This window comes from Giraffa tippelskirchi, chromosome 2 (genome assembly GCF_054371585.1).
Source record: "Giraffa tippelskirchi isolate mGirTip1 chromosome 2, T2T-mGirTip1v1.2.pri, whole genome shotgun sequence".
Taxonomy (NCBI): domain Eukaryota; kingdom Metazoa; phylum Chordata; class Mammalia; order Artiodactyla; family Giraffidae; genus Giraffa; species Giraffa tippelskirchi.
The window spans coordinates 188,278,206-188,301,736 of NC_137276.1; the positions used below are offsets into that span (position 1 = coordinate 188,278,206).

General features: G+C 39.1%; 1 protein-coding gene across 3 annotated transcripts in view; it reads right to left on the reverse strand.

Annotated features, from left to right (window-relative positions):
* The window catches only part of ADGRG7 (adhesion G protein-coupled receptor G7), a 72,880-nt gene that overhangs the window by 47,135 nt on the left and 2,214 nt on the right, over positions 1-23,531 (reverse strand). The window contains exon 1 of one of the 3 annotated variants that reach the window (XM_081572445.1): positions 14,959-15,073. The exons of 1 other annotated variant lie outside the window; for it this stretch is intronic. In XM_081572445.1, coding sequence (XP_081428571.1) covers positions 14,959-15,073 — 115 coding nt within the window. Of the gene's footprint in view, positions 1-12,454; positions 12,530-14,958; positions 15,074-23,531 lie in introns of those variants that run through there. One more of the 3 variants, XM_081572446.1, reaches the window with a different exon arrangement.

Consider the following 23,531-nt stretch of genomic DNA (forward strand, 5'->3'; position numbering starts at 1 on the left):
ACTCTCACATCCATACATGATCAGTGAAAAAACCACAGCCTTGACAAATGGACCTTTATTGGCAAAGTAATGTCTCTGCTTTTTAATATGCTGTCTAGGTTGGTCATAACTTTCCTTCCAAGGAGTAAGCGTCTTTTAATTTCATGGCTGCAATCACCATCTGCAGTGATTTTGGAGCCCAGAAAAATAAAGTCTGACACTGTTTCCCCATCTATCTGCCATGAAGTGATGGGACTGGATGCCATGATCTTAGTTTTCTGAATGTTGAGCTGCAAGCCAACTTTTCACTCTCCTCTTTCACTTTCATCAAGAGGCTCTTTACTTCTTCTTCACTTTCTGCCATAAGGGTGGTGTCATCTGCATATCTGAGGTTATTGATATTCCTCCTGGAAATCTTGATTCCAGCTTGTGCTTCCTCCAGCCCAGCATTTCTCATGATGTACTCTGCATATAAGTTAAATAAGCAGGGTGACAATATACAGCCTTGACGTACTCCTTTTCCTATGTGGAACCAGTCTGTTGTTCCATGTCCAGTTGTAACTGTTGCTTCCTGACCTGCACACAGGTTTCTCAAGAGCCAGGTCAGTTGGTCTGGTATTCCCATCTCTTTCAGGATTTTCCACAGTTTATTGTGATCCACACAGTCAAAGGCTTTGGCATAGTCAATAAAGCAGAAATAGATGTTTTTCTGGTACTCTCTTGCTTTTTTGATGATCCAGCGGATGTTGGCAATTTGATCCCTGGTTCCTCTGCCTTTTCTATAACCAGCTTGAACATCTGGAAGTTCATGGTTGCTGAAGCCGGGTTGGAGAATTTTAAGCATTACTTTACTAGCGTGTGAGATGAGTGCAATTGTGCGGTAGTTTGAGCATTCTTTGGCTCAAACTACCGCACAATTGCACTCATCCAGTGCAGTCAAATAAATTTTTTTTAATATTATGGAAATGTAAAAGACCTGGGAAAGCCAAAATAAACAGGGAACTCTACTCAATACTCTGTAATGCCTATTTGGGAAAAGAATCTTTAAAAAAAAAAAGTGGATATTTGTATATAACTGATTCACTTGGTTGTATATCTGAAAGTAACACAACACTGTAAATCAACTAAACTCCAAAAAAAAAAAAAAACCTTAAACAACAAAAACAAAGAATTGGATCAATGACATTACTAATTTTATGACTTACTATACAGCTATAGCAATCAAAACATTATGAGATCATCATAAAAACAGCCAAACACACCATTGAAATAGAATAAACAGTTTAGAAATAGATAAAATATATATAGTCTGTTGATTCTTCAAAAAGATTCCAAGGCAATTCGATTGGAAAAGGAAAAACTCTTCAACAAATAGTGCTAGACTAACTGTATAATATACCACGCTCAAAACACAGTGTCAGGGCTCCCCTGGTGGCTTGGTGGTAAAGAATTCGCCAGCCAATGCAGGAGACACAAGTTCCATCCCTAGCCAGGAAGATCCCACATGCTGCAGAGCAACTAAGCCCGTGCACCACAACTGCTGAGCTTGTTTTCTTGAGCCAGGGAGGCACAACTATTGAAGCCTGCGAGCTCTAGAACCTGTGCTCTACAATGAGAGAAGCTACCACAATGTGAAGCCCATGCACCACAACTAGAGAGCAGCCCCAGCTCGCTGCAACTAGAGAAAAGCCTGAACAGCAATGAAGATCCAGCACAGCTGAAAATAAATATAAATTAATATAAAAAAAAAAAACCACAATGAGATGGACCTAAGACACAAAAGCTAAAACTACAAAGCTTCACTGAGAAAACAGGAGATGAATATCTTTACAACTTTAGGACAAAGATTTTTATTTAAAGAGGACATAAAAAGCACTAAACATAAAAGAAAAAAAATATTGATAAACTGTACTTAAAGCAAAATACTGCTCATCAAAACACACCATTAAGATAATAAAAATAGAAGCTATAGACTGGGAGAAAATATTTGCAGTACTTCTCTGTCAAAGAAAGTGTTGCTATAACTATAAATTAGGACTGTAAATTGTAGACAGTACACATTATTAGTAACACAAACAACCCACTTTTTTAAATAGGTAAAAGGCTTGAATACATACTTCATAAAAGAAGATATACGGAAGGGCACTAATCACATGAAAGTGATCAGCATATTAGTCATCAGAGAAATGCAAGTTAAAACCGCAATGAAATATCATCTCACACCTGACTAGAATGGCTAAAATTACAAAAGGATGATGCCAAATGTTGTTAAGGATGTGAAACAACTGGAACTCTAGCAAACTGCTGCTAAGAATTCCAAATGGTATGACCATTTTGGAAAGCTGTTTGGTACTAACATAAAGTTAAATAAAGATACACATACATATGATGAGAAATTCCATGCCCACATAAATATGCAAAATAAATGGAAATATATGTTCACAAAGAGACTAGAATGTTTCTAATACCTGCAGTAAATGCAATCAATCGTATGCCACCTTTAGGACTGAAGCACTCACTCCTCCAGCTTTGAGTAAGTAAGTAAGTAAGTGTTAGTCACTCAGTCATGCCCAACTCTTTGCAACCCCATGGACTGCAGCCCACCAGGCTCCTCTGTCCATGAGATTTTCCAGGCAAGGATACCGGAGTGGGTTGCCATTTCCTTCTCTAGGTGATCTTCCCAACCTAGGGATCGAACCCAGGTCTCCTGCACCGCAGGCAGATTCTTTACTCACTGAGCTACCCCCAGCTTTGAGGGATGTTGGCAACTAAGAAAACAGCTGAATCCTTTTCTAGGAATTGCCCTCAACTGAAGATAATCAGCTCATACAAGAGCCTTGTGACACACGCCATGACTAGTCAATGATAGGGAATAAAGTCTCATTCCCCAGCCTCAGTGCCTCAAAGAAAGTATTTTCCAAAGACAGCTGTACTACATATTCCATCTCATTCACTCTTCTCGTAGTGATGACACTTCTCCATCGAGCAGGTTTATGGTCTCTTCTTGGATCCAGTGGAATTTTGTATCTGTCTTGACTAATACAGTGGGAGAAATGTGCTGTGTGACTTCCAGGTGGGATCATAAAAGGTGGTTTGGCTTCCACCTAGCTCCTTCTCACTCACAGGGAGATGCTTTAGAAGACTTGAGCCTACAGGAGACATGTAAGAAGCCTGGCTACTCTGCAGCCTCCATGCTGGAGATATCAAGCGGGGAACTATACAGAGACAGGGAAGCTGGAGGAGCTTCAGCTTTTTCAACTTTCTAAGTCTTCCCAGTCTAGGCACTGCACATGGGTGAAGAAGCATTTAGGTGACCCCAGCTCCAGCCACCATCTGAGGGCAACTTTATGAGACATCCTAATCCAGAACTACATAGGCAGGCTGCTTCCAAATTCTGAATTCTGACAGATAATAAATAATTGTGGTTTTAAGCCACTAGGTTTCAGGGTGATTTCTTCTGCAGCAAGAAAACTAATACACAGAGTGCAACTCTGAAGGGCCAGCCCAACTTCAGCTGTGTTGCAGTTCAATTTCTCCTTTCATCCAATCCTGCCTGTCATTCCCCATGAGTACTGATCCCTACAAAACCTGTTGAAATTTTTAATATAGTAAAACTAAACCCTTCAATTCAGAATTTGTTTTCCAGGGAACCCAATCTCAGAAGTTTGCAGGTTTTTAAAAATTTTTTTATTTTTTGGCCACACTGTGACTTGTAGGATTTTAGTTGCCTCACCAAGGATCAACCCAAGCCCCCATGCAGTCCTAACCACCAGACTGCTAGGGAAATCACTCAGAAGTTTTATTTATTGTAGTCAAAAGGAAAAAAAAAAAAAAGGAAACCACCATCAACAGCAGACTGAATAAATGAATTGTAGTATATCCATACAATAGACTATTAATTGTTTAGTAATAAAAAGATACACAACATCAATGAACCTTAAAAACATGTTAACGAAAGTATTCAGACATAAAAGAGTAAATCTTATATGGTTCTTTTTATGAAGTTCAAGGATAACAACTAATCTACGGTGATAAAATCAGAACAGTGTTTGCTTAAAGGGTGGGAAGTAGGGATGGGAAGACTGACTGGCAAGGAACACCTACAGCTACCATAAATAGTAAACACAGCCTCACATAAAACCTCACACTAAAGGCACCTAAATTTCTTTTACCTAATACATCATTTCTGATTCTCAGCTAAAAATTACAGGGCATGCTGATAGGCAAAAAACGACTGAAGGGACAAGTCAACCATCAGAACCAGATTTGTAGATAGCAGAGATTCTGGAATTACCAGACCAGGAATTAAAGATAATTATGATTAATAAACTAAGAGCTTTAACGAAAAAAATGAACATTCTTTAAGAACAAGGAAGTAATATAAGCAGATAAATGGAAACTCTAAGCAAGAATCGAAAAGAAATGCTGTAATCAAAAAACATTAACAGAAATGAAGAATTCCTTTGCTGGGTTCATCAGTAGACTGATAAGAATCAGTGAGCTTGAAGAATTCAGTAGAAGCTTCCCAAACTAAAAAGAGAAAAAAACAGTGAAAAATAGAATATCTAAGAACTGTGGGACAAAAGGTATAACATATACATAGTGGGAATAGGAGAAGGAGTGGTGATGGTTTAGTCACCAAGTCATGTCTGACTTTGCAACCCCACGTACTGTAGCCTGCCAGGTTGCTCTATTCATGGGATTCTCCAGGCAAGAATGCTGGAGTGGGTTGCCATTTCCTTCTCCAGGGGAATCTTCCCAACCCAACAATCAAACCCGGGTCTCCTGCATTGCAAACAGATTCTTTACCGACTGAGCTACGAGGGAAGCCCAGCAGAAGGAGAGGAAAGGGCAAAAAGAGCTGAAAAGACATTTTAAGTTTTGATGGCTGAGAATATTCCAAAATAAATGACAGACACCAAATCACAGAATCAGCAATCTCAGAGTCAGAGAACACACTAACTCAGATAAAAATTAAAAATAAAACAAACCCCTACACTTAGCCACCTCCTATTCAAACAGCAAAAAGTCAAAGACAAAAAGATCATTTCAGAAGAAGTCAAAAGGGAGAAAAATACCTATAAAGAAACAAGTATAAAAATTATCCTGGAACTCTCCTCAGAAATCATGCAAGCAAAAAAGAGTAGAGTTAAATATTTAGTGCTGAATGAAAACAACAAAGAATTCTGCATCAAAAACATTATCCTTTAAAACAAAAGTAGAAAGACATTATCAGACAGAAAAATTTAGTTTGTCACCGGAAGACTTGCCTTGCAAGAAATGTTAAAGGAAATTTATTTAGAAAGAAGGAAATGATACAGGTCAGAAACTCAGATCTACATAAGAAGAGAATTAGAGAAGGAATAAATGAAGGTAAAATAAATCTTTCAGTTTTTTTAATTCTTAATCGATCTGATAACAGTTTGTTCAAAATAATAATAATAATGATACATGAGATGATTAAAGCTTATGGATAAATGAAATGAATGACAAGAAATGTTATAAAAGAAAGGGAATGAGGAATTGGGAAGATCTGCTATAAGGTGCTGGCATTACCCATGGGACTACATATTACTACTAGAAAGTGAATTTAGATTAATCATAAATGTATATTGCAAACTTTAGGATGCTCCTAGGCATTCACCCAAATAAGTGAAAACTTGCCCCCACACAAAAAGCTGCATCTGAACATTTATAACAGTGGTATATATAATCACCTAAAGCTGGAAGCAAACTAGATGACCTTCATGAATAGATTAAAAAAAAAACACCTGTAGTATATCCATACAATGGCATATTATTCAGCCATAAAAAGAAATGATCTATGAAGCCCACAAAAGATATGGAGGAATCTTAAATATATTTAGCTAAGTGAAAGGAGCCAGTCTACATACAGTATGATTCCAAATATATCATTCTGGAAAAGGCAAAACTATAGAGACAGTAAAGAAATCAGGGGTTGGGGAAGGGAGGGAAAGATGAATAGGTGAAGTGAACTGGATTTTCAGGGCAGTGAACTATTCTGTATGATCCTGTAACAGTGACTAAATTATGTATTTATCAAAATTATTTATGTATTTATCAAAATTATGTATTTGTCAAAATCCATACAACACTACAACAGGAAGAGTGAACCATAATGTAACCTATATATTAATAATCGTGTATCAACATTGGCTTGTCCACTGTAACAAAAGCAACAGTGTAAGATATTAATAAGGGAAACTATAGAGGGGGAGGGGTGATGAGAGAGAGAGACAGTAAATGGGAATTCTCTGTACTTTCTGCTTAATTTTTCTGTAAACCTAAAACTGCCCTAAAAATAAAGTCAATTAGGTTTTTTTTTAAAGATATGGATTCTGATCTCAAACAGCTTACAATCTAGCAAGAGAAATTTAACTGTAACTGTTGTGTGACAAACTTCTCTGTGTAACCAAGGAAATGTGAAAATCTTTCTAAATTATAAAATATTTAAAATATGCAAGGTACAGAAAATAACAAGACATCTTTAACTACCATATCCTGGTTTAAAAGAGTAACTTTCTCTCAGATTTGCTTCAGACATTAGGGCTTTCCTGATAGCTCAGTTGGTAAAGAATCCACCTGCAATGCAGGAGACCCTGGTTCGATTCCTGGGTCTGGAAGATCCCCTGGAGAAGGGATAGGCTACCCACTCCAGTATTCTTGGGCTTCCCTGTGGCTCAGCTGGTAAAGAATCTGCCTGCAATGTAGGAGGCCTGGGTTTGATCTCTGGGTTGGGAAGATCCCCTGGAGAAGGGAAAGGCTACCCACTCCAGTATTCTGGCCCAGACAATTCCATGGACTGTGTATGAGCAAAGACACTTTACAGAAAGAGCTGAAACTCTTTGAATTCCTTTATATTAATATTTCTTCACCCCCATGTACACATAACACTATTCTGAAATTATCCTCCCTGTCACAGTTTATATTATAAATATATCTAAGATAGTATGTAGCATTTACATGTAGTTTCTTAATTAAAAAAAAAAACTAATAACTTTTAATGGTTATAGTTCGATTTTGGTTTTGTCTCTTTCTTCTGGAGTAAATTTTGGTCATTTACATTTCTTTAAGAAAACTTCCACTTGACCAAAGTATCCTACCAAAATAGGATAAAGTTTTCCACGGTATTTGCTTATGAGTTTCCTCACTAGTTCCTGTGTGTTTTTTTTAAATCATTGTCTTATTTTAATATATATTTTAATAGGCAATGTTTCAGAGTTGAAATATAAAAATAACACTTATCCCCATCCACAAATATACACAAGTAATAATTTCTAGTCATTTTTTCCAATCTTTCTTTTCAAAATGATAGGCAAATATGAATCTATAGTCTTATTTTTTCCCCCATTTTCTGTAGCTTGCTCTTAAACTTAATGAATGTCAAAAATCTTTTCATGTGGTTCAGAGAATTTCCACATCTTCCTTTACAGCTGCATTATATTCCATTATCTGATTGTGCCCTAATTTACTTAACCCCTTATCAATGACACTTTTGTTGTTTCCAGTTGTTGCTTCAAAATTGCATTCTATACATTTTACTTTGCCCGTTGTACAAATTCATTTGTAGAATAAATTTCCAGACATGAAATTTCTGAGCCAAAGAGTACACATTCGCATCTTGACAGTTATTACCCTTGCCACAGGTATGGTACTAATTTGTATTTTCGACAGCAACACAACCCTATGCGAGGTCTGGGACAAGGTACAATGAAGACCTACCTACCATTTATACAAAAGTAAAAGGAAAACTCATTCTAATGCCATGATAAACATACCTTCATAAGGACCTGAAAATCCAGGTCTGAATTTAGAAACCGCGTGTTCTTCAGAGCCCCACCTCAGAAGGCCAGTGGCTGGCAGCTGCCCCTTCTTGCCTCATGTCCCTCCTGCCTCACATTCAGGGGGCCTTGCGCTCACACAGGCAGACACTCCAGGCCACACCGGCAACCTCTTCTCACACCGCACTGTGAACAGCCTCCCCTCACAGTCAGGGAAGCTGGAGCAGCACAGTTGGCCCCAGAGTGAATGACGAGAAAGGGAGGCACAGTCCCAGACGCGGGGCAGGGTTTCTGAGAACCCGGAAGCTGACGGGGCGCGCAAGCGTTAGAACTGGTCTTAAGGAATCTCACGGGAAATATATCTTTTTTTTTTTTAATTATTATAATTTTTAAATTCATCTTTCCCGAAAACTAGCTTCTGGTTTTGTTGATCTCAGCTCTTGTTTCTTTGATTCCCATTCTATTAACTTGTTCTTATTTTCATTACTGCCAAACATGGTTTTAGAATTTACTCTTTTTTTAACTTCTAAAGTGAGAATGCTTATTATTTCACCATCTTGATTTTTAATATATACCTAAAGCTATGTCATTCTAGCTGTATTTTTATTTTATTGGAATATAATTGCTTTACAATGTTGTTTCTGCTGTAGAACAATGTGAATCAGCTGTATATATACATACATTCCCCTCCATTTTGAGGCTCCCTTCCATCCCTCCCCATCCTATCCCTCTAGGTCACCACAGAGCACCAAGCCCAGCTCCGAGCTCCCTGTGTTATACAGCAGCTTCCCACTAGCTATTTTACACATGGTAGTATATATGTCAATGCTACTCTCTCAATTTGTCCCATCCTCTCCTACATCTTCTGTGTCTTCATCAATCCAGTTCAGTTCAGTTGCTCAGTCGTGTCCGACTCTTTGTGACCCCATGAACCGTAGCACGCCAGGCCTCCCTGTCCATCACCAACTCCCGGAGTCTATCCAAACTCATGTCCACTGAGTCGATGGTGCCATCCAACCATCTCATCCTCTGTCGTCCCCTTCTCCTCCTGCCCTCAATCTTTCCCAGCATCAGTGTCTTTTGAAATGAGTCAACTCTTCGCATGAGGTAGCCAAAATATTGGAGTTTCAGCTTCAACATCAGCCCTTCCAATGAACACCCAGGACTGATTTCCTTTAGGATGGACTGGCTGGATCTCCTTGCAGTCCAAGGGACTCTCAAGAGTCTTCTCCAACACCACAGTTCAAAAGCATCAATTCTTCAGTGCTCAGCTTTCTTTATAGTCCAACTCTCACATCCATACATGACTACTGGAAAAACCATAGCCTTCACTAGACGGACCTTTGTTGGCAAAGTAATGTCTCTGCTTTTTAATATGCTGTCCAGTTTGGTCATAACTTTCTTTCCAAGGAGTAAGGGTCTTTTAATTTGTGTTCAATAGTCTCCCTCTCTATTCTCGCCCTGTTAACAGGTTTATCTATATCATCTTTCTAGATTGCTCACATATTAATTAATATTTAATGTTTGATTCTAACTATATTTTTAGCTGTGCACACAGTTGTTTTATAGAGTGCCTCCACTGAACTTTTGAGTTATTTTGTAATTTTCATTTGATTTCTTCTTTGAATTATTTAAAATAGTTTTTTCAACATTTATTTGAATTTTCTTGGTTAGTTTGTACGTTACCTTCTAATTGTATTGCATTGCAGTCACAGAACATAATCTATAAAATTGATTCTTTGGTACTCAGTAAGACTTTCTTCTGAAAATAATAAATTGACATTTTTTTTTTCTGGCAATTCAAATATGTAAAATCTACTGTCCAATTTGTTAGATATAGTTTTCAAATTTATGAACCTCTATTGATTTTCTCTGCTTGATCTATCAGTTTCTAACAGGAAAATATTACTTTCAACCAACCCAATTGTAAATTTATCTGAATAAGCTTGCCTGTTTTATATATTATGAGTCTGTGTTATTTGATATAGGAACAGGGTTGGCCTTCCCAGGTGGCTCAGCAATAAAGAATCCACCTGCAATGCAGGAGACGTAGGTTTGACCCCTGGTCCAGGGAAGTCCCATATACTACCAGGCAACTAAGCCCATATGTCACAATTATTGAAATTGTGCTCTAGAGCCCAGGACCCATAACTACTGAGTCCAAGTGCTGTGTCTACTGAAACCTGCGTGCCCTAGAGCCTGTGCTCCACAAGAAGAGAAGCCACTGCACTGAGAAACCCAAGCGCTGCAACTAGAGAAAAGCCCACCCAGCAATGAAGACCCTGCACAGCCAAAAATAAATAAAATTATTAAATAAAAAAGAATACTACTTAATAGTAGTATTTTTCTTTTATAATTTTCTTTTCTAACTCCAGTGAGATAATAATATTTCCTTATATTCTTTTAAATTGTAATAAGTAATACTTCCAGAAATTCTAGCCCTATTTTTAATACCTTTATTGCACATCATGGAAAATTAAATACTGGACATATGTGACACTCACATTTCATGCTGCTTGAAAAAGTAGCAAAAAATACTTAAAATTCCAAACGGAAAATATGAACTCAATTTCCTCTCCTAAACTAGACAAAATTAGAATCTATTTTGAAAAGTCTAGTTTGATTAAGTGGGGGGATAAAAATATCTTTTATTAGTCAAAGGAATTCCATCAAGAAACTCTAGTGTCTAGCTCAGAGTCTTTAGGGATTTAAAAATCCAGGGATCTGCCATTTGTCCCAGACCAGGAATTTGAAATATTTGGGTGAAGATAAAGTTTATTCTTAAATGAGAGGACAATGTTTATGAAAGCTGACTCCACAGTGGGAAAAAAAACTAAAAAACTTAAATAATATACAAAAAGTATAGCCTTTAAGGTGAAATTTGTTTAACATTAACTACTTGGTTACATATTCCAATAAACTAGTTAAATGATTGAATAAAAATTTCCTCTATGGTCTAATGAAGTATAAATACTGAAAAACAAGTGCAGGGAGATATGGCAGTTCTTAAAACCGTTTCTGTTTCTATTTTGATCTAGTTAGTTGAAATTTATGATTAAACTCACTGCAGCTCCAGCTTGATAAGCTGAGTTTCAATCCAAAGGTCCAAACTAGATCAAGGGCATCTATTCAAGGTACGTATCAGGGAGTGGAGAAAACTGCACTAAATTATCTAAAAATACATACCTGAAAAATTTGAGTGCCTACAGTGTACAAGATATCATCTTTAACTTGTAAATGTATTAACTAATCCTCATAACAGCCCTATAAGGTGGAGTTTATATGTTTATGATATTTATAATATAATTAATAGGAGAATGGAGGTAGAGAAATGTTGAAACTTGCTCCAGGTTACTTAGTAATAACCAGGCACTCTGGCTGCACAACGTTTTTCCCCCTGCTCATGTAATTTTTCCACAACTAATATGTACACACTCTTAGTCACCACCTTATACAACAGATGTTCTTCAATAATATGTGTCTTCAAAAACCCATGGGTGGGGTTAAATTCAGAACTCAAAAATCAAGGGAAAATTCACTAAACCAAGGTTCTGGTCTCTTAATTTTAAAAAGTGACTCGTAAAATGGGATCAGCAATTTAAACATCACTAATCCTGATGTTAAAATAATTCATGCCCATCAGCCAATTACATAAGAAAATTTCTTCCTCAAAAAATCCCCTCCTTTTCATAGGGATTATTTTCTTGACTTAAAAAGTGATTATATGAGGAAGCAAGAAGGGAGATTGGAAAAGGAGCAGAACAGAGGTGTTCAACAGCAGGATTAAAACTAGATGAAAGTATAGCTGCCTAAAACCCAATTTCCTCCACACTGAAAACACTTCTCTGGACTTTTTTTTTAAACCCCCAAATGCAGTCTGTCCTCTACAAATAGTCACATGAGTTTGATTCATGATCAAGTTTGCCTCTTGAGCAAATATGTACTTGAGTGAAATGAAAGCCAGGGCTTTCCAGGTAGCTCAGTGGTAAAGAATCCACCTGCCAAGCAGGAGACTCAGTTTAATCCCAGGGCTGGGAACATCCTCTAGAGAAGGAAATGGCTAACTACTCCAGTATTCTTCCCTGGGGAATTCCATGGACAGAGGAGCCTGGCAGTTTACAGTCCATGTGGTCGCAAAAGAGTTGGACATGACTTAGCAACTAAACAACAACAGCAAAATGAAAGCCAACTATCTTTAACATGGATATTAAAAAAAAAAAAAAGAACAACTGCCTCAAAGATACTTGTTAGAATTAAATGAGAGAAAGTATGTGAAGTTTTTAGCAAACTACAGTAAAAAAATTTAACTGTAAGTTTATAATAGTCAAATACATACATTTAAGTTCACTCTATAACCAAGCAACAGCAACTCCGAATTGAAATTTACTTACAGCAGAATTTAAATTTTTTTCTACTTTTTCACACAGAGGCCATTACTTTTTCATGAAAAATAAAAATGAGAGAGACATAATTGCTTAAACATTATATTAAACATAACCATGGAAACATATTCTGTTTATATTGAAAATAAATTTTGAATGTGATAAAATTAATTTACCCTAAATTGTATGTATATGTTTATTTTTTCTAGGTTAGACATTCATAGTTTTCATCACTTTCTCAGAGATATCCAAGACGTTCCCCTTAAAAAAATATGTTTAAAAACAATTCACCTTGGGATTTCCCTGGTTGTCCAGTGGTTAAGAATCCACCTTTCAATGCAGCATACATTGGTTCAATCCCTGGCCAGGCAAGTAAGATCCCACACGCTGCAGGGTAACTAAGCCTTTACATCACAATGGCGATCCAGTGCAGCCAAAAATTTAAAATAACAAAAACAACAATTCGTCTCTATACCCAGTAAAGGGACTAAAGTGAGAGCATTCAATACTTCCATGAGATGGAATGGGACAGGATAGAAAGAGGTGGCGGAGGAGTGGAAAGGAGTGAAGTGGAGGAACCAGAACTTTCTAACTAAGGCAATGTCCAAATATCGTGTACAAGGCAAAACAGTAACAGCAAACAGTACCAATTTTCAATCTTTCTCTTTAGATGATAACCCCCTTCTTTTCCGCTGGGTTTACCCAAAACTGAGGAATGTCCCTTACATAAAAAGCCACCTTAAAAAAAAAAATCTGCTAGAGCAAGGAAATGTTTGTCTTTTCTGAAGAGCTGGTATGCTTTTATTGTTAAACATGCTGCTGCCGCTAAGTCATTTCAGTCGTGTCCGACTCTGTGCGACCCCAGAGATGGCAGCCCACCAGGCTCCCTCGTCCTTGGAATTCTCCAGGCAAGAACACTGGAGTGGGTTGCCATTTCCTTCTCCAATGCATGAAAGTGAAAAGTGAAAGTGAAGTCGCTCAGTCGTGTCCGACTCTTCGCGACCCCATGGACTGCAACCTACCAGGCTCTTCCGTCCATGGGATTTTCCAGGCAAGAGTACTGGAGTGGGGTGCCATTGCCTTCTCCATGCTAAACATGGGTTCTCTGTTATTATGTTACTTGGACATATGTTACTTATTATTATTATTATTATTACTTATTATTATGCATTTTTGGTCTTAGTTCTCAGGAAACACAGGGATATGTTTTGTATTTATTTTTAGCAACTCGTTTGATTTTCATTTACTTTCTATCCCCAGTCTTGTCCTCTTCCTTGTAGTGTTTTTGTACTTTGGTCCTTGTTTTAATGGTTCTATTGTAGCGGTGGTCTTTATAAGTTACCACAAATTTCCCTTTTAAAGTAGATATCTTATAAAGGAAGAAAAGAAGGGAAGGAGGAAGGAAGGGAGGCAGCTCTTAATAGTATATCCTTTAGATAAGGTCTTATAAATTTAGTAGCCTTAATAGGGTAACACCTGTAGTTCATATTTTTTTAAAAACCTCAAATTATTTTACAAACCTTAAACAAACAAAAACAAATTTTCATCAGGTTTAAATTTTACTGTTTTTTGTTCTGATAAATTTTCTCTTGCTTGTTCTCTAAACCCTACCAATACTGTGTTCTCTAAATATGGTCTTTGGGGGAGAAACACCAAATCTATTTTCAGCTATCACTCCATAAGCAGCCAACATTCATGACTCCTTTTGCTCTCAAAAGTGGATCTTTGCAGGTATGCCCTGTGTTCGTGCTGGGTCCCCCAACCTTCTCCCTGAAATCTTCTGTCCTCACCCACCGTTTCATCAGAAACTATCTCTGTCTCTATATCTCTTTTTAAATAAAAGGGAATGCTCAGAACATCCAGCTTTGAATCCCTTTATGGAAAGGGACAAGCATTAGGATTATGGAAAGTCTCTGTTATGAGGTTATAGGGCTTTCCTTTAACATCATTCTTTGCCTTAACACTGCTGCCCTTTACCTCCCTTTCTCAGGGTCAGCTCTACCATGTACCAGGTAACTAACAAATATCTATTGACTAAACAGGAAAATTGTTTCCTAAATGACCTTAATTTTTAAGTAGCTTTCAACACCTGAAAAGTGGGAACTTTGTGTGAAAAACATGGTCATTTTATTTACAGTCCTAGTGAGAACACTCCTAAACTTTCTTCTTGAAATGAACTTTCATTCTGCATATGTTTAATTATGTGTGTATGTGTGTGTCCAAAGCTATTTTTCTTCCTTGAAAGAAAATGAAAGTGAAAAGCCACTCAGTCATGTCTGACTCTTTGCAACCCCATGGACTGTAGCCACCAGGCTCTTCTGTCCAGTGAATTCTCCAGGAAATTCTACTGGAGTGGGTAGCTGTTCCCTTCTCTAGGAGATCTTCCCAGGGATCGAACCCAGGTCACCTGCATTGCAGGCAGATTCTTTACCAGCTGAGCTAGCAGGGAATTCCATTTTCCTTCCTTGGATTTAGCTTAACAAACCTAAACGTGCTACTAATGATCTTAATTATTACTCTGCTATTCATTTAATTGGGTGTTAAAGGACCATGAAGAGGCCAATTCAACTGTGTTGTTCATTGCCTCGCGCATTTACACAAACACACATGCACTCACATATTCATGTATATACAACCGTATGGTAGCCATAAATTGACCCTTGTCTTTTATATTTCATAAATGGCAGGCAGCCTCAGCCTAGACATGGCACTTTCTAGTACTGGTATGTCAGGTGGCAGCACAGAGGCTCAATGCCTTCTCTTGCTCTAAGTTAAAAACAGCAGGACAACATTACCTCTCTGGATCCTGACCACAAGCCTCCAGATGCCCAGTCCCAAAACAACGGCAGTCAGCAGCCCACACACGACGGCCACCAGCACCCTGAGGTTACATGCGTGTCTGGAAGCCATGGGGAATCCAAACCACAAACCAACGTCTGGATGAAAGACAACTTGCTTCTTTTCTTCTTCAGCCAAGAACTTTAATAAAAAACTCTTCTAAAAAACCACAATTCTTTCTCTCAGGGTTCTGTCAGTCAGATATCCTCAATTTTTTTTAGGCAGGAAGCAGTTCGAATCACCTAATAAAAGGAACACAGTCTGCTTGCTATTTCCTCATCCTTCACCGAATGGGATCATGCAAAAAATGATTGGTGTTATGAGGAAGAAAGATAACTCAGGGCAATAAAGGAGAAAGGGAGGGGATAGCTAATAGAGTCAAAGTGCAAATGTCCTGACAAGCAAAAAGTAGGGAAGGGAAAAAAAAGAAACAGAAAAGTCAGGAAGGCAGTGGACCTGGAGGGTCACCTATACCTTAGCTTTTGCTTTTTGTTAGGAGCCTCTAGCAGAAGTTGGAGAAGGCAATAGCAACCCACTCCAGTACTCTTGCCTGAAAACTCCCATGGACGGAGGAGCCTGGTAGGCTGCAGTCCATGGGGTCACTAAGGGTCAGACACGACTGAGCGACTTCACTTTCACTTTTCACTTTCATGCATTGGAGAAGGAAATGGCAACCCACTCCAGTGTTCTTGCCTGGAGAATCCCAGGGACGGCGGAGTCTGGTGGGCTACCGTCTATAGGGTCGCACAGAGTCGGACACAACTGAAGCGACTTGGCAGCAGCAGCAGAAGTAGAACCACAAACTGGACTCAAGATTGCCAGGAGAAATACCAACAACCTCAGATAGGCAGATGATACCACTCTAATAGCAGAAAGTGAAGAGAAACTAAAGAGCCTCTTGATGAAGGTGAAAGAGGCGAGTGAAAAAGCTAACTTGAAGCTCAATATTCAAAAAACTAAAATCATGGCATCTGGTCCCATCACTTCATCACAAATCAGTTCAGTTCAGTTCAGTCGCTCAGCTCAGTTGTGTCCGACTCTTTGTGACCCCATGGACTACAGCACACCAGACTTCCCTGTCTATCACCGACTCCCAGAGCTTACTCAAACTCATGTCCATTGAGTCAGTGATGCCATCCAACCACCTCATCTTCTGTCATCCCCTTTTCCTTCCACCTTCAATCTTTCCCAGCATCAGGGTCTTTTCCAATGAGTCAGCTCTTCGTATCAGGTGGCCAAAGTATTGAAGTTTTAGCTTTAGCATCGATCCTTCCAATGAATATTCAGGACTGATTTCCCTTAGGATGGACTGGTTGGATCTCTGTGCTGTCCAAGGGACTCTCAAAAGTCTTCTCCAACACCACAGTTCAGAAGCATCAGTTCTTCAGCACTCAGCTTTCTTTATAGTCCAGCTCTCACATCCATACATGACTAATGGAAAAACCATAGCTTTGACTAGACAGACCTTTGTTGGCAAAGTAATGTCTCTGCTTTTTAATATGCTGTCTAGTTTGGTCATAACTTTTCTTCCAAGGAGTAAGCATCTCTTAATTTTATGGCTGCAGGCACCATCTGCAGTGATTTTGGAGCCCAGAAATAAAGTCTGTCACTGTTTCCATTGTTTACCATCTATTTGCCATGAAGTGATGGGACCGGATGCCATGATCTTAGTTTTCTGAATGTTGAGTTTTAAGCCAACTTTTTCATTCTTCTCTTTCACTTTCATCAAGAGGCTCTTTAGTTCTCCTTCACTTTCTGCCATAAGGGTGGTGTCATCTGCATATCTGAGGTTATTGATGTTTCTCCTGGCAATCTTGATTCCAGTTTGTGCTTCATCCAGTGCAGCATTTCTCAAGATGTACTCTGCATATAAGTTAAATAAAAGCAGGGTGACAAAATACAACCTTGACATACTCCTTTCCCAATTTGGAACCAGTGGGTTGTTCCATGTCCAGTTCTAACTGTTGCTTCTTGACCTGCATAAAGATTTCTCAGGAGGAAGGTGATGGCAAATAGAAGGGGGAAAAGTGGAAACAATATCAGATTTTATTCTTTTGGGTTCCAAAATCACTGCAGATGGTGACTGCAGCCATGAAATTAAAAGATGCTTGCTCCTTGGAAGGAAAGCTATGACAAACCTAGAAAGTGCATTAAAAAGCATAGATACCATTTGCCAGCAAAGGTCCGTATAGTAAAAGCTACGGTTTTTCCAGTAGTCATGTACAGATGTGAGAGTTTTTCCATAAAGAAGGCTGAGTGCTGGAGAATTGATGCTTTTGAATTGTGGTACTGGAGAAGACTTTCGAGAGTCCCTTGGACTGCAAGAAGATCAAACCAGTCAATCCTAAAGGAAATCAACCTTGAATATTCATTGGAAAGACTGATGCTGAAGCTAAAACTCCAGTACCTTGGCCACCTGATGTGAAGAGTTGACTCATTGGAAAAGATCCCGATGCTGGGAAAGATTGAAGGCAAAAGGAGAAAAGGGGGTGGCAGAGAATGAAATGGTTAGATAACATCATCAACTCAATGGACATCAATTTCAGCAAGCTCTGGGAGATAGTGGAGGAAAGAGGAGCCTGATGTGCTGCAATCCATAGTGTCAAAAACAGTCAGACGTGACTTAAAGACTGAACAACAACAACAAAAGCAAAGGTAGAGCAGCAGGCTCTCCAGGCTGTTTAGAGATCAAACAGTGATGCCCACACATGACTCCAGTGCTTGTGATTCTTTAAGGAGCCCACACTTTTGACAGTGACAGTTGGTGAGTGGGCATTACTGGCACAGTGTGAATTTTGAAAAGCACTGAAGCCCAGCCTTACAACCCATCTGCTATGGGCTGAATTGTATTCCTCTAAAAATTCATATATGAAGTACTAAACTCCAGTACCCCACAACGTGACCGTCATTGGAGATAGGGTCATTACAGCAGTGATCAAGTCAAAGTGAGGTCATCAGAGTATCCCTAATCCAATCTGACTGGTGTCCTTATAGGAAGAGGAAATTTGGACACAAGTATGCTTTGAGAGAAGAAGATATAAAGGGAGAAAATGGCCATCTATAAGTCAAAGAAAGAGGATGGGCACAGAACCTTCTTTCCCAGCCCTCAGAAGGAACCAATGCTGCTAATGCCTTTAATTTGACCTTTTAGTCTCCAGAACTACGAAACAAATGATTTCTGTTGTTTAGTCACAGCAGCTCGAGCAAATGAATCCACCATCTGAGTCACGGTCAGCTGGTGTCTCTGCTGCTGTTACTCTGACCCTCTCCTGCCCACGGACCCATCTTCCCTACCCTTCTCCATCCTCAACTGAAAGAATGAATGAATGCATATCCACCTCTGCGATTATAGTGGATTGCAATTAGAGTTCTGTTCCTGGTAGAGTAGGAGAGGGTTTGCAGAAGAGCACATATTTAAGCTGACTTTATCAACCCTCACACAACTATGTATTTTCCTTATTCTCTGCAACACTCACTTCATCAAACTGAAGCTTGGATGGGCAAACCTATGGCTGATTCATGTTGATGTTTGGTAGAAACCAACACAGTGTTGTTGTTGTTCAGTCGCCCAGTCATGTCCAACTCTGTAACCCCATGGACTGCAGCATGCCAGTCCTCCCCGTCCCTCATCACCTCCAGAAGTTTGCCCAAGTTCATGTCCATTGCATCGGTGATGCCGTCCAGCAATCTCATCCTCTGATATCCTTTTCTCTGTCTGCCCTCAATCTTTCCCAGCATCAGGAATTTTTCCAATGAGTTGGTTGTTCGCATCAGGTGACCAAAATACTGGAGCTTCAGCTTCAGCCTCAGTTCTTCCAATGAGTATTCAGAGTTGATTTCCCTTAATATTGACTGGTTTGATCTCCCAGCTGTCCAGGGACTCTCAGGAGTCTTCTCCAGCACCACAATTCAAAGGCATCAATTCTCTGGCTTTCTGCCTTCTTTATGGTCCAGCTCTCACAACCATTCATGACCACTGAGAAGGCCACAGCCTTGACTATATGAACATTTGTAAGCAGAGTAATGTTTCTGCTTTTCAACACACTGTCTAGGTTTGTCATAGCTTTCCTGCCAAGAAGCGATCATCTTCTGATTTCATGACTGCAGTCACCATCTGCAATGATTTTAGAGCCCAAAGAGGAGGAAATCTGTCACTACTTCCACATTTTCCCCTTCTATTTGCCATGAAGTAATGGGGCTGGATGCCATGATCTTAGTTTTTTTAATATTTAGTTTCAAGCCAGCTTTTTCACTCTCCTCCTTCACCCTCATCAAGAGGCTCTTTAGTTTCTCTTTGCTTTCTGCCATTAGAGTGGTACCACCTGCATACCTGAGGTTGTTGATGTTTCTCCTGCCTATCTTGATTCCAGCTTGTAATATCCAGCCCAACATTTTTCATGATGTGCTCAGCGGATAGGTTACATTAACAGGGTGACAGCAGACAGCCCTGTCGTTCTCCTTTCTCAATCCTGAACCAATCAATTGTTCCACACAGCGTTCTAACTATTGCTTCTTATGTTTATTGTGTTCTAACCAACACAATACCGTAAAGCAGTTACTCTTCAATTAAAAATAAATACATTTTTTAAAAAACATGAAAAAAGGGAAGCTTAGTGTAGGGGACACACAGGCACATAGTAACCTTTACCTCACCCAGGAGTTTCAGAAAAACATACTAGTATATCCCCAAATGAAAGAACATAGGGGTGAAGCTGCAGAAGCACAAAATAAAAGAAGTTGAATCCATTATTTCATTTACTGTGAATAGATTAAAAACTAGCTGTTTCTAATATGTCCACATTTACCTGCACAGAAAATGTCTGGGAATGTACATTAAAAAATTACTTGAGAATCTGAGGGATCTGATGAGAAACAATTTTTAATTTAAAATCCCTTTTATGGTTTAAAGTTTTCATCATATTCGTTTATTATTTTTTCAACTATTATAATAATAAATATATCTATTATTTCTTCAATAATAAAGGGAATAATTTTCAATAAATAAGAAATGTAAGAAAAAGAATACCAAGCATGGTGCTATGCACTTTACATATTTTATCTAATTTATAAATATGTACAACAATCTCATGGAACAAATACTTTTGCCCACTGCATGAATGAAGAAATGGGACTTGGGCAGGTACTACTCTGAACAGGAGCTCTGTGATTAAGGACATGGGTGACATTGAGTTACACAAAGGTAACAGCTTTCTTCAATTCTAGGATTTCTCAGAGTCTATAAAATGCTCACATCAGTTCAGTTCAGATGCTGAATCGTGTCCAACTCTTTGCGACCCCATGGACTGTAGCACACCAGGCCTCCCTGTCCATCACCAACTCCCAGAGTCTACCCAAACTCATGTCCATTGAGTTGGTGATGCCATCCAACCGTCTCATCCTCTGTCGTCCCCTTCTTTGCCTGCCCTCAATCTTTCCCAGAATCAGGGTCTTTTCAATGAGTCAGCTCTTTACATCAGGTGGCCAAAGTATTGGAGTTTCACCTTTAATATCAGTCCTTCCAATGAACACTCAGGACTGATCACCTTTAGGATGGACTGTTTGGATCTCCTTTCAGTTCAAGGGACTCTCAAGAGTCTTCTCCAACACCACAGTTCAAAAGCATCAATTCTTCTGCACTCAGCTTTCTTTATAGTCCAACTCTCACATCCATACATGACCACTGGAAAAAACATAGCCTTGATTAGATGAAACTTTGTTGGCAAACTAATATCTCTGCTTTTTAATATGCTGTCTAGGTTGGTCATAACTTTCCTTCCAAGGAGTAAGCGTCTTTTAATTTCATGGCTGCAGTCACCATCTGCAGTGATTCTGGAGCCCAGAAAAATAAAGTCAGCCACTGTTTCCACTGTTTCCCCATCTATTTTCTATGAAGTGATGGGACCGGATGCCATGATCTTAGTTTTCTGAATGTTAAGTTTTAAGTCAACTTTTTCACTCTCCTCTTTCACTTTCGTCAAAAGGCTCTTTAGTTCTCCTTCACTTTCTGCCATAAGGGTCATGTCATCTGCATATCTGCTGCTGCTGCTGCTGCTGCTAAGTCGCTTCAGTCGTGTCCGACTCTGTGCGACCCCATGGACTGTAGCCTACCAGGCTCCTCCATCCATGGGATTTTCCAGGCAAGAGTACTGGAGTGGGGTGCCATTGCCTTCTCCGCTGCATATCTGAGGTTATTGATATTTCTCCCGGCAATCTTGATTCCAGCTTGTGCTTCTTCCAGCCCACCATTTCTCATGATGTACTCTGCATATAAGTTAAATAAGCAGGGTGACAATATACAGCCTTGATGTACACCTTCTCCTATTTGGAACCAGTCTGTTGTTCCATGTCCAGTTCTAACTGTTGCTTCCTGACCTGCATACAGGTTTCTCAAGAAGCAGGTCAGGTGGTCCAGTATTCCTATCTCTTGAAGAAATCCCTAGGCACAGAAATTTACATGTTGACATTTCCATAAGAGCATTTATTTCTATTGGTTATTGACAAATATTAATATAAAAAGTCATTAATTTATACCATACTAAGGTGACAAAGAAGGAAAGGAAAAGAACTACACAGGGATTGATTCGTTCATTCATTGTATTCACGCAGACTTTACTCTAGGTTCTGGGGATAAAGTAGTAAACAAGAGAGGCAGGGTCCCTGCTCTCACACAGCTGACGGAGAGACCTGGATTTGTACTGACTTTGTCTCTGTTTGCTCTGTGACTAGGGACAAGCTACATTAGCTTCTGAATCTCTGTTTCTTCACACCTTTTTTTTTAAAATAAATTTTTCTCTTTATGTTTTAAAATTTATTTATTTACTTTTGGCTGTGCTGGATCTTCATTTCTGCATGCAGGCTTTCTCTCAATGCAGCCAGCAGGGGCTACTCTCCAGTTGTGATGCATGGGTTTCTCTTTGCATGGCTTCTATTGCTGCTGAGCACAGGCTCTAGACACAGGGGCTTCAGTAGTTGCAGCACATGGGCTCAGTAGTTGTGGCTGTGGGCCCTAGAGCATGAGCTCAGTACTTGTGGCACACGGGGCCACATTTTAAACAGCCTACTTGAGGCCTTTCCTTCCTGAAAATTTCTGTCCTAAAGTCATGGGGATATAAGAGGACCAGTAGCCCAGGGCAGGTGTTATAATTCAACTGAATAAGGAGGGGATTTACAACGGGGGAGGGCAAAGGATGGGGAGAGCCTGGCATGAGATGTCAGACCCCAAACAGCATGAATAAGGCATCCATGTGATGGGGAGAGGCAGCCTGGCATGAGGTATCAGAAGTAGGTGAGGAAGGTGTCCAGGTGAGAGACAGTCCCATGTGGGAAATTAAAGCTAGAACAGAGAGAGGAGAGCAGTCCTTCAGAGACCAAGAGGGTTCAGGAAGACATCTTCATGGTGGGCTGATTGATGTGGGAACTCAGACCCATGGTTAGTGAGAAGGGTATCTATGCTGAGTGGCAGCCTAGAATAGGGAGTCAGACCCCAAGCAAGAAGAAAAGGGTGTCCACACATGGGTGGAAGTGGGGATGAAAATCAAAGGTTGGTTACATACAGGATGATCAAACTGGTGAATGTTTAAGAATAATCAGAGCCAATTTCCTTACTCTAGAAGAGAGTTACAACAATGCAAAGGAAGAAAACTTGAATTCCATGAGAATTTCAAAACAAGTAATCAGAAATATGGAGGAAAAAAACAAAATTGCTTGCAATCAATTCTGAAAGAAGCAATATGCTCCAAGGAAAGTAGATGTCAGACAAACGCATAAACGCAGTCATGAACTTCTCATCCAAAAGCTGAAAACTTGTGACTACAACTAAGGCAAGTATTTCAAAGAAAGTATATGATGTTCTCTTTACATTCTCAGTTGTTTCCAACTCTTTGTAACCCCATGGACTGTAGTTCACCAGGTTCCTCTGTCTGTCTATGGAATTTTCCAGGCAAGAATGGTATTCCTTATTTCTAATACTTGAACTAAATAATTTCCATTGTGTCTTAAACAGAACTATAGCACTGAATTTGAATTGGATTGTATGTCAATACAAACTCATGATTTTTAATATATATTTTAATAATATGTTTCAATATATATTTAATAAATATATTTATATATAAATAACAGAATTAAACATAGATGTAAAGTCTGTTATGCACAAAAATGTGTATATTGCACATTTATGATATATATCACACATTTACATACATATATTCTCTAGCTCCAGCCACTCATGGGGCCTAGAAACAGTTATATCCCATTAGCAATAGGCACACCTAAAGCCCAGGTCCTGATTTCTAAACACAGTTTTCCACTAAAAGGAATACAGCTCCTTGGGAAAATGGATAATTCCAAGACTGGGGCAGGAAAAGTCCAAGATGAGCCTAGAATATCTTAGGCCAGAAAGAAAAAAGGTGTGCAAGGAATGATGGGTGCATATTAAATGGATACAAACTCCAGCATGAAGAGACTCCCCATTACCAAACTGGGGATAATTTGAGCATCAAAATGAATGATATTTATAACATATTATAAT